This window comes from Centroberyx gerrardi, chromosome 3, assembly GCF_048128805.1.
Source record: "Centroberyx gerrardi isolate f3 chromosome 3, fCenGer3.hap1.cur.20231027, whole genome shotgun sequence".
NCBI lineage: Eukaryota > Metazoa > Chordata > Actinopteri > Beryciformes > Berycidae > Centroberyx > Centroberyx gerrardi.
This window is the reverse complement of record NC_135999.1, coordinates 34,618,893-34,631,656: the sequence shown is the minus strand read 5'-3', so window position 1 is coordinate 34,631,656 and position 12,764 is coordinate 34,618,893. Positions and strand designations below refer to the sequence as shown.

The 12,764-nt window shown below is 41.5% G+C and overlaps 1 protein-coding gene across 1 annotated transcript in view; it reads right to left on the bottom strand.

Moving 5' to 3' along the window:
• The window catches only part of cep44 (centrosomal protein 44), a 48,656-nt gene that overhangs the window by 33,368 nt on the left and 2,524 nt on the right, over positions 1-12,764 (bottom strand). The window contains exons 3-5 of the mRNA XM_078290718.1: positions 10,505-10,642; positions 5,229-5,426; positions 844-972 (exon numbers count right to left, since the gene is read on the bottom strand). Of these exons, the coding sequence (XP_078146844.1) occupies positions 844-972; positions 5,229-5,426; positions 10,505-10,642 (465 nt within the window). The remainder of the gene's footprint in view (positions 1-843; positions 973-5,228; positions 5,427-10,504; positions 10,643-12,764) is intronic.

The following is a 12,764-nucleotide window of genomic DNA, read 5'->3' as shown; positions in this document are numbered from 1 at the left end:
GACTATTACTGTCTGATCTTATTACTGTGTGGGCTGAAGCGCTGGAGGATTTGTATGCATTTTGAAAACTTATCGTTAGCCAAGATAGGAAGGATCTGTTTTGTTGTCATACTGTGAATGTTGACACTGAAGTAAGGAGACGCGCTGAATCGCCTTGCCATGTATTTGGTACCAAATTAAAGGGAAAGTTGTGTTTTTTTTAAATGGAAAAACTTTGAAAAAATTTGACCATATGGCCTTAGTGTGGAACATTCCAAAAAAAAATACGGCAGTTATATCACACTTGATACCATCTTTTTAAAGAATTTGAAAATGTAAATGACAGTTGTCAGGGCATAAAACCAATGATCTGTTGATCTTTACAAATCAAGACTCGATAGTCTAACAATGACATAGCCGTCAGTGCTGAAAAAAAAAATGTTTAGGCTAAATCGAAAATCGAATCGTGACCTTAAAATCGAAAGTCAAATCGAATCGTGGATTTGGAGAATCGTGACACCCCTAATTAACACTGATGCAAGGTTTAGGAGCCAGGAAAACACAAGTAACCTGCTTGTTAAGCGTTAGTTTAGGTGGATGTGCCTGCAGATGAAATTGACTTCATACTCTGACATATGTGTTTATCACCACAAAAATTGGTTTAGAGCTTGTGGACCGTTTGTGGGGTGTTGTCATCCTGAATTTGCGAGAAAAAGGCAAGAAGCATGTCAGACAGACATGTCTGATAATGGATGTCTAGCTGCAAGCTGTCTGACAATGGATGCGTTGATGTTGGGTCTATAGAGTAGAATAAAGCACAATGCAATGGGATAAAATAGAGTAAAGTAGAATTGTCTGGTCAACCTTATCTGTGTGTCTCCAGTGCTCAAGTTTCTCCAGGCGTGTCTCCAGGGCAGTGAGCCTGTCTAGCCCAGAAGTTAGACTCTCTAGTTGGGCTTCAAACGCTGAAAGCCTGCCTTCCACCTCTGATGACTGGAACACATAAGAGATAGATTGGCATCAGAGTTCACAATACTAAGAATGTTTCAATTAATTTCATGTAGAACCCCAGATGAAAGAAATAAAGCACTTTTACAAGGCTTACAAGGCTGCTGAGTAAAAGTGTCATGCCGAGATGCACAGATCGCTAAGTTTTGATGAGCTTTGGCGCAGTTGCAACATGAGCCTGGGATGGCACAGTAAGGTGATGGGATGGATCCACCGCCTGCCGTCATTTTTTTGGGTCCCATCTCACAGCTGACAGGATGGGAGCAACACACTGCAGCTGAGTTTATCCCTTAAGGGACAAAGATTTAGTTATCTTCTACATTCATGTTCATTTGTTATGTAACCCCAGAGTGCCTTTTTACGTGCTGGTTAAACATCTCTCCTTGGCAGCAGAGAGCTCTTCGGAGTTGTCTCCGCCACCCACACTTCCAGCTCCACTGGAGGGAGAGAAATTTGCTCTTCCTTTATCCATCATTAAGCACCAAACAGTCTATTGTGTGCATTGTTGGGCCCGTAGCCTATATTTGCACAGTCGCAATTCTAATTATCTATACTTATTTGCGTGCCCTACTTTAGTAAATACCTTGCACTGGCAGTACCAATTGCACCCGCAATTGCTATTCTGCTGCGTCAGAAATTGAGACATGTTAGTAGATCCGGCCCTATGTGTATCGATTTTGGTGGCATATGAATGTAAAGTGTGGGAGGAGTTAGAGTTAAGTTTGTTTGTTTTACAGTTTGTGAAATGCACAGTTAAGATAAGATAAGATAAAATATACTTTATTGTCCCCATGGGGGAAAATTGTCTTGGACTCCGTGTTGCTTTATGCATATCAGTTCTACATACATCATCAAAAACACACACATACAATTTAACATACGTACATATTCTTACCTACCAATACAAAGAACGCAAAGCAACCATGGTACAGCCCCATCGCATCATATCGTGCAACTAATGCACTAAACACACAATCCCTGTAGCCTATTACTATTATTGCACAACCTCTTTAGCCACAGAAAGAAAGACCCACAGAAAGACTCTGTACTGCCACAGTACTGCCAGTGCAGAAAGAGTAAGAGTCTTTCTGATTGACTACAGGTTGCAGCGAGGTAAAATTTCTTCATAAGGCTGGGAACACACTAGAGGATAATTGGGCTGATTTGACCCCGATAGGCCTCCTTTGAGAATCGAGGGGGCAGGCTGGTCAGAACTGATTGTCGGCCCAGATTATCCTGTAGTGTGAGGGGGGTTACAGATTACAGACTAATCTAACTAAAGAGTAGTAATACTCTTAGTAGTAGTAGTAGTAGTAGTAGTAGTAGTAGTAGTAGTAGAAGTAGAAGTAGTTGAAGTAATTGAAGTAGTAGTTACATTAGCAGCAGAAAGAGTAAAAGAGTGAACGAGTGAAAGCCTATCTAAATCTATAAAACAGTGGTGTGGAGTGAGTGCTCAAACTGAAGAAGTTGAAGCAGCCAATCAGAACTGGGAGAATTTGCATATTGAAGGCTTATTGGTTGGGAAGAACAGCCTAAAGGCTAGAGTGATCACCCAAACGGTGTGAGAAGGTGCTGAAAAAGTGTGTGGAAGAAGAAAAAGAACTAGAAAGTAGGGCCGGACGATATGGTTGAAATCAATATCACGATAATCATAAGGATTTTTTTCGATATCGATATATATGACGATATGGCTCACATAAGCAAAATCACGTTAAATAATCAAATTTAATGTTCATCATATTGAACTGAATGGTAATGTTTGGTGTTAGGGCTGAAACGATTCCTCGAGAAACTCGAGTAACTCGATTACTAAAAATCATCGATGCAAATTCTTTGCATCGAAGCTTCGTTTAATCCATATAACTATATACACACTCAGTGTTTCGCACGGATGATTATTACTGTTGCACAACGCGCTGGAGAAAGAGAAAATAGCGAGGGGCGAAGAGAAGAGACAGGCCAGAGAAAACGACAGAAAGTGTCCAAAGTTTCGGATCCAGTGTTGCCAACTTGCCGACTTTGTCGCTAGACTTAGCGACTTTTCAGACCCCCCTGGCGACTTTATTTCTCAAAAGCGACTAGCGACAAATCTGCCGACTTTTTCTGACCATGGGAAGCAATGTTAATGTGTTGAATCCCAAAGTATTTGGCAATAAATTGGTTCGGCTGATGCCGGTTTTCTCTACTTGCTTGTCTAATCCAGAGGGGTCTGACGGTCACAGCGCTTCCCACACACAGCGTAGCTCCCTCCCTCCGCTGAGAGCAGGGACTGTAGGATAGGGTCCACTTGTAATTGCTACCGCCGTACCCTGAAACTGGCCCGGGTGGGCGGAGTCAGCACTTAATATTAAAACGGGATGAGATGAAGGCTAGTAAAGAATGCACGTTAATTATGGCTATATGTAATGGCTAGTTAAGAACGTAAATCAATATGGTGGCTAGTTATGATGTCCCTAAGTTAGCTAAGTTTTGCTCAAGAAAATAACCACAGAAAATAAAATGCTGCAGTCAATTTGTGAAAGCCTGAGCTTCATTCATGTTATTATCATGATAGTCACACACACATACACACACACACACCCCCACACACACACACCTACTCCCCTCACAGTGATGCATAAAATACCCCAGAAAGCAAAATATCAGGTGGTGTAAGTAGCAATTGGAGCCTAAAATGCACCAGTCCAATACAGCAGGTATATTCAGTTTAGTTTGATTGCAGTGAGTAGGGTCAGCAGGTGTAGGGCAACCCTTCAACATAGTAAATAAATGTACATTAGCCAGTCTTATGAACTTGTATGATATTTAGGCCTAGTAATAAATATCAATAATAATAATTATTTCACCTCGTTTTCAGTAAATCACAGTGTCGTATGGACAGCTTCGTGCGGACAGCTTTTCTCTTTTGTATATTTACTATTGCTCTTTAATAAAGCAAAAGTATTTCTTATCCGATTACTCGATTAATCGATGGAATAATCGGTAGAATACTCGATTACTAAAATAATCGATAGCTGCAGCCCTATTTGGTGTGATGTCAAACTAAACTGAAATTTTCACATAATATTCCTACCATACTTCATTTTGTCTGAGTTTCTAAATAAAGTTTGCTTATTCTCATCAGTTTAGACAGCAGAATTCTGCGTCTCGATATCCCAAAATCACCATATCATCACAATATAATCCCACTGAAAGACGATAAACGATAATATTGAATTATCGTCCAGCCCTACTAGAAAGGTGCATTTCCTGAAGAAAACGTGGGTGATTGCTGAGCAGCAATGCTGATGGATGCTGCTATGGTGTTACTATGTGGTTACTAGTTTATTAGAAGTGGTTGCTAGGGCGTTACAGGGTGGTTGTTAAGCAATTACTACTGGTTGCTAGCATGTTACTAGATGGTTGCCAAGTGATTTCAAGTGGTTGCTATGGTGTTAATATGTGGTTGTTAGATGATTATAAGCGGTCGCTAAGGTGTTACCTAGTGGTTGCTAAGCAATTGCTAGTGGTTACTAGGGTGTTACTAGGTGGTTGCTAGGTGATTTCAAGTGGTTGCTGCTAGGGTGTTTCTAGGTGGTTACTATGTCTATGGCAATCAGAGGACAGTACGTTGCCCATAGAAATAACAGGACAGACCATAATAACCAATAGCTTCCCCATAGCAATCACAAGACAGACCATAATTACAGCGCAGATCAAATAACAACCATAGCACAGCCCATAATAGCACATAGAAACTAGAGAACATCCCATATTAATCAGTACAGAGCCTACAGTAATAAGAGAACAACTCACAATAACCAATACCTAGCCCATGTAGAGTGTGCAGGCAGGTGTGTGTGTGCAAAAAATAATTGTTTAATTAATTATTGTCTAATTAATTTCTGCAATGAGTTACTTGCTAATGAGTTACTCCACTGCATTGGTCAATAACTCCACCATTTTTTGATCAATTCCTTAGCTACTTTTAAACAAAGTAAAGGCAAGTCTAAGAAGCCTGCATACCAAATTTTGTGTCATTCTGACACATAACAGGAATAATGGGAAGGAGTCTTTGTTATTATCATTATATAGCAACAACTTCAAAGGGCTGTAATTTCCTCAAATCACAACATCACTATGTGGTTTGACATATTGGCAAACCTGTCTGACTCTTTAAGCTACTATCTTGATAATGTCTATTAAATAGTATCTAATATGAGCTCTCACACAGTATCTATATTGATTTAATAACTGCTTACTTGTGGAACAGATTCCTTCTTCTCCTTCTCCCCTCCCGCCAGCTCTGTGATCCCATGTTCAGGAGAATAGGAAGAGTATGCTTCATTATGGGAGGCGCAGATCTCATCATGGGAGCAGAATGCTTCTTTATGGGAGAAGTTTGTGGGAAAAGTGGGGGGATTTCCTATGTGACTCACGACCAATGGCCTCTCTGGCAACTGAAAGGCATAAAAACAGCTTGTCAATTAAACAAAAATTCCATCCATTCATCTATCTGACTCGCCATACCTTTCTGTCTGCAAAGCAATCCATACTCTACATGTCTACAGTAAGCTCCTACCTGCTAAAAGTCAATTTAACAGGAAACCTGGAAAGGAAATAAAACGTGACCTGTAACCTGTGAAGAAAAAAATCTAAACATGATTATAACATAACTAAACTATAGTGGCAAACTGGAATGAGCTCTGTGCCATCTGTCATACTCTTGGTATAAGCTATTACTAAGTTTATGCAGTGTGCGCCATCTCCTGCAACTCCTGACACCCTTGTGTAGGTGCGCGTTCTCCTCTTTTTAATTTGTGAATACAATTTTATCATGGATAGAATGTTTTAGACAACCATAGCAGCCATGAAATGACGATATGCTCCATGGTCCATGGTTTGGTGTCACCAAACAAAGATAATCCTTTTAATAATGTTAAAGCCCCTACATGTAGAATTTGTATCTGATTATATCATCCTCCAATCAATTTTGATACCATAAAAGTTTGAGAAAATTGGTTTAGTCTATGTGTTGCTTTCAGTCTGTTCATTCTCTGTGTCCGGGGGTACGAACTGGCGCGAAGTCCTGTACTGACTTACGGCAGAAAGTCAAACCAAACCAGGAAGAAAACAGAGACAGTTTGAATGCAGTTGCTCAGATTGAACAGTGTGAAGCTAATCAATATGGCAGATAGTGGTAACATGGAAGACAGGACTGTAACTGCTTGACCATCTGCAACAAAACAAAACGAGAAGCCTGTAACAGAAGAGGCTAACAGAAGACAGCTAAGAGGGAGAGGGAGGGCAGCGTGAGACCTGGAGCTCCCGGTAGCTAGAGGTGTGGAAATTTCTCGATTCTAAGATGCATCGCGATGCGGACGTGGACGATTCTGCATCGATGCAGTGACAGAACATAATCGATTATAGCCTACTAAGGTTGATTGTTGATTTTCCGACCTTGGCTGGACAATAAAGTTGTAAAGTTACAATTACTTCCGCGAGCAACGTCGCATTGAATTGTGGGCGAACGTTAGGCTAACGTTACGGGAGATATGGCGGAGAGAGGCAGAGATCAGCAGCAAGTGATAAAAAACGCACCCAGTATTTTGAAAGCGGACATCTGGGCACATTTCGGATTTTATGAACTTACTGGGAAGCATGAACTGTACAAGACGCACGCTGTGTGTAAAATCTGCCACACAAAAATTAAATACTTTGGTAATACGACGAATTTGAGGAACCACGTTAGCCGTTTTCACCCTGAGCTAACGTCTGCAACCATAAAGAAAACAGCGGACCCAGGCCAGGCTAGAATTGAGGAGACGCTGTCAACTTTGCCGTCCAACTCGGAGAGAGGGAAGAGAATCACCCAATCTGTGGTAGCTTTCATAGCTAAGGATCTATGGCCTTATTCGGTCGTGGAGAACCCCGGGTTTCGCCACCTGCTAAAGACCCTGGAGCCACGGTATAAGCTCCCATCACGAAGTCACTTTACAGAAACGACTATACCTGCACTCTACCGCGAAACCAAAGCCCAGGTAATGGAGTCAATGAGTAAAGCTAGTCGAGTAGCCATTACATGTGACTCCTGGACTTCTGTCGCGACGGACTCGTATGTAACAATAACAGCACATTATATTAGCGAGGACTGGCAGATTTTATCGCATGTGCTGCAAACAAGAGCCGTTTATCACAGTCACACGGGTTCTCATCTGGCGGAGCTACTGTTTAATGTCGTGGAAGAATGGCAGCTAACCGATAAAGATGTAGTGCTGGTGACGGACAACGCATCTAACATGGTAGTTGCAGCTCAAGTCGGAAAATTCGCTCATATAAAATGCTTCGCTCATACGTTGAATCTCGCATCACAGCGGGCGCTTAAAGTATCCACTGTCTCCAGGCTTCTGGGCAGAATCCGACGGATATCAACATTCTTCCACCGCAGCACTACCGCGAACCACCATCTGAAAGTGAAACAGAAACTTCTTGGCCTGCCAAGTCATAAACTGAAAACTGACGTTGCCACCAGGTGGAACAGCGCATATGACATGGTGGAGAGGTTTTTGGAACAACAACCTGCGATTTGTGCCACCTTGCTGTCTCCTGAGGTGAGAAGAGGAGAGTCCGACCTCTGCACTCTCAATGAAACAGATGTGTCAAATGCAGAGGACGCTGTGAAGGCATTAAAGCCAATGAAGGATGCCACTACATTGATGTCAGAGGAGAGCAATCCAACAGTTTGTCTAATTGCTCCACTAAATGCACAGCTCCTCCAGAACATGACAGACACCATTGGAGACTCACCAATGATCCAAGAGATAAAGCATGCCATCAAAGCAGATCTCCTTAAGAGGTACAACAGTGAGGCAGAGAAGAACATCCTTCATACAGCCTCTGCCCTGGATCCCCGTTTTAAGGGACTGCCTTTCCTCACAGAGGAGGAGAGATTGGAGATCTACAGAGGAGTGACTACAGAGGCTTCATCCTTGGAGGTAATTTCACCATGTTTCATGTTTCTTATAAAATTAAAACAAACTTAAAATTGTCATAACAATATTAAGTAGCTACAATGAGTAAAAGTTTTATAAGACTGAGAAAAACAGTTATCCTAATAGATGTGAGCTGTTGCATTGACTGAGAAAGTGCTAACTGCTGGTTTAATGCTATTCTTCTTCAAACACAGAATGAGAGGACACTCAGGACAGAAGCGGATGAAGCGCCTGGGGGAACAGGAACTCTGGAAGAAGAAACGCTGCCCGTGGAGGACGATAGGCCTACATGCCCCTCTGCTCCCAAAAGAAAGGCCTCACTGCTGCTCGTGAGTTTGCTGGGACATGCTTTCACTGACACTGAAGGTACAGTACAAACCAAGACCGCCTATGCCAGGGCTGAGGAGGAAATGGAGAGATACTGTAAAGCCCCATCTCTGCCTCTCACTGAGGATCCTTTGAACTGGTGGCGTGTCCATGAGGTCACATTTCCTCTCCTCTCCAGGCTGTCGAAGAGATACTTGTGTATCCCAGGCACAAGCGTGTCTGCAGAGAGAGTTTTCTCCACTGCAGGAGATGTGGTCACTGCAAAAAGAAGCACTCTCAAACCAGAACATGTGGATCACCTAGTGTTCTTACACAAGAACCTACAAATTCCCAAATGCTGAGCAGTGAGCAATTTTGTACTTCATTCACTGTCATATTTTACTTCTACTGAAAATGTCAAAAGGTACATTTACACTGGGATTGAACATTTTCACAAAAATATAGGCTAGGCCTATACCATTTATTTTGGTTTACAATTTAATGTTAAGACAATTATGTTAACATTTTGATATTATTTTCTTTTATGAACAAGTACACTACACTATATAAACTACTTAGTAGTTTGATGCTATTTAGTATTTACTGTCGCAGTCTTGTTGTCTGCTGTGTTCAGAGTCATGTTTGTGATGTTTGCCACATTCAGGAAGTGCCCTGTGTTAGCTGCTATGTGAAAACCTTATTTTTTGTAGATTACAGCACACTTGTAATGCACTGCAGAAGGATTTATGTTTTGTTTTTGAGGATTGAACATTTTCACACACAAATATAGGTATAGGCTAGGCCTATACCATTTATTTTGGTTTACAATTTAATTGAATTTAATGTTAAGACATTTATGTTAACATTTTGATATTTTCTTTTATGAACAAGTACACTACAATATATAAACTACTTAGTAGTTTGATGCTATTTAGTATTTACTGTCGCAGTCTTGTTGTCTGCTGTGTTCAGAGTCATGTTTGTGATGTTTGCCACATTCAGAAAGTGCCCTGTGTTAGCTGCTATGTGAAAACCTTATTTTCAGTAGATTACAGCACACTTGTAATGCACTGCAGAAGGATTTATGTTTTGTTTTTGAGTTGAACATTTTCACACACAAATATAGGTATAGGCTAGGCCTATACCATTTATTTTGGTTTACAATTTAATTTAATTTAATGTTAAGACATTTATGTTTAACATTTATCTTAAACATAAACATTTATGTTGATATTCTGATTTTTAAAGCACTTTCTAAATAAAAAAAGGAGTTCATATTTATCTGACTGCTTGTATTAATTGATGAAAAAGTAGTCATGTGCAGTAATATAGAAAATTGAGGATGCGATACATTGAGATGCATCATGATGCATCGTGGAATCGAATCGAATCGAATCGTTGACAGGTGAATCGTAATCGAATCGAATCGTGAGGCCAGTGAAGATTCACACCTCTACCGGTAGCCCCGTGGATCGATCGGCTTGAAGTTCCCGTTCCCTGGCCCCCCGCAACATGGCAGACTGGAAACTCTGGTTACCAAACCCCGGGAGCCCGACGGACCCATTGGCGCCCAGCACTAGTTCTATAAGAGGCTAAAAGAGCTACGAAGGAGCGTGACAAAGCCGTCAGACCGCCCAGAGTTAACCGTGGCCGGGCGTTCGCTAGACGGGAGCTGAAGAGGTTTAAGACTGACAAAGCTGGCTTTCTTTCTCCTACACATGTAAGTGAAACACCAATAAGGGTCTCAAATTGTGTTACTGAAGCTTTTAACAATTCTTAGGACCCGTGTAGTTTATATCTGCGGTTATGGCATAACGTTAGTTTATTTGCTGTCATTACAATGCTGTCATTAGGAATAATATAGGAACTAATGTTTGAGCTACAGTTATCTGCAGCAGTATTTTGTTTACATATTGTGGCTGTATGAAGCGGGGTATCGCAAACGCCGCTAAGAGGTTGCAAAGACGTTTGCGACGATGTCGCGTTTTTGGAACTACCACTAGGATTCGCCAAAATCAACAATTTTCAAAACCTACACATAGGGGCTTTAACGATCAAAGATCTAACTATCTTTCTATAAAAAAGGCAGACTTTTTTTTTTTTACATGTTACACATTGTATTAAACACTCACAAGCTATTTTGGCCTGGGACTAGTATAATGTCCCACACCAATATTGGTACCACTGCATCCAATCCAATCCATATGCACAAACACACACACACACACACAGGTGTGTACCTTCTTCAGCTGTTTGTGTCTCTGCAGGACCAGGTTAATGATATCACAGATGACAGAGATTTTCTTTTGAGAGAAACCCCACTGAAGGAACTGCTGCTTGGATAGTATCGGTTTATACTGGAACATATCCCTTAGTATCTGCACACACACACGCACACACATGATAAACAACTGGAGACTAGTAGTACACTAGTTGGTTAGAAGTCAATGTAAGGAAATAAACCACTGCAAATAGTAGGTTAGTAGTCAATGTAAGATAATAAACCCCTGTAGACAGGATAGTAGTCAATGTAATGTAACAAACCACTGTACAGTAGTGGGTCAGTAGTCAGTGAGTATGTTTACATGCACACCAATATGGCAATTATTGGGAGTAATCAGCTTAAGTCAATATGTTGATTACAATAATTACATGGTTCGATGTAACATTTTCTCTAATAACCTGGCTTAAAAATCACATTTAAAAATCTATTTCTTGTCACTACACTACGGAAGCTGAGAGTGGCCGTGGTTGCTCATATTTTTAGCCCCGCGGCTGCAGGGGCTCTATGGATCACATTGTCGGTCGGTCAGTCTGTTCACCACTTTATGGTCACGTGGGTGAAAGTGTGCCACAGGGAGTTCGATTGCAGACTCTCAATCGGGAGACCCGTGTTCAATTCCCGGCATGGAACGCTTCCACAAAACGAAATATCGCGGGGCTGTTAGACTCTTTGTCTTGTTTAATCCCGTTATCTCCAGATCACAACTTAAATAACTTGAGATATCAAACTTTGTTTTGTCGTGATCACAATTTATGTAATTATCATGAGATAACAAACAAGCACAGATCCTGTACAGACCCACGGCGCGTGTGCAAATCTATGCACTGAAGCACTGCGTCACGGTTAAATTACCTAATTCCACTAACGTTACTTAAATACCACAAGGTAACGTTAAAGGCATCTACCGTTAAAGTCTGTAGGGCAGCGAAGACAAGTTACTGTCTACAAATCCCCGTTACTGACAGTGGAATGTTAAGTTTCACTTTTGTTTTCACACCGGGAGACTCTGTGGACTGAGTTCAGTGCTGCTGGTCTGCTGTCTGTACATTTCCAAATTACAGACATGAGGTGATGTGCACATCAGGAGCATTAGAGATCGATTTAGATCCATTTGTAAACACCGACCAACTTTAGATTTTCTGCCTCTGTATGGGAAACACTGCATTGCACAGTCAAAATCGCCCTCTAGAGGCCATCTGACGAAGCACATCATCTCACTAATGCCAAATCTACACTGGCCGCGTCACGTCAGCATCACGTCAGCAGCACGTAAGCAGCACGCGTGAGTCCTGCGTTTGTGTCTACACTGGTTCCGTTTTAGCCGCACATTAAAAAGCGTGAAAACAAGAACAAAGCCTCAAAAAACACAAGCAGAAATTGAAATACATCATTGATATGGGTAAATAAGCCTATATTTAGGCTATATCAACACAAAAGTCGTTGAATACTTAATTTAAATTTCTCCAGAATGCAGCATCAGTGCATCAGTCCATGATTAATACTTATAATTGAAACCAAAAGGAATAAGGAGACCATCATTCTCAGCTATTGTCTAGACTATAGACTTTGTCACCCAAGCAAAGACGCCAACAGACCGCATCAGCATTATAGTGTTAATGGAAAAAATACACCAAAATACTGGCATTAAAATGGTTAAAAGCATATGCAATGGGTTTTACGTGGCGTGTTTACGCGCTGACCCCAAAAAATTGACTCGAAGCGTAAAAAGGCGCTGCAGGTCGCAGTGACGCGCGTGGGTCGGAGCTGGAACGTGCACCTGTACGTGGCCGGTGTAGACAGCAGCATTGATTCAAATGGGAGCTTTTCTGTTCCGAGAGACGGACCACTAAAAAACACGGCTGAGTGTAGATTGCGGGTAAACGTTACCCGACTGACTGAATGACTGACTGACTGACTGACTGACTTGAATTTGCCTCGTGATGCCCTCGGCTGCGCCGCGGGAAAAAAGGTTTTCTCAAGATAAGGACTTAGGTGTACTGATTGTGGTTGCAATTTCTGCCTGTGGCATAGGCTAATTGTGATCTCACCTTCTGACACTGTCAATTCCACTTTAGTCGTTCTACACATTGGCAACACTATCAGGCTTACTAGGCTCAACAAAATCATTTATTTCTCTCGGCATAACAAGATAATTAAGTCCGATGTTAAAAAAATATGAGCATCCATGGCCATTCTCGGCTACCGTACTACACTGT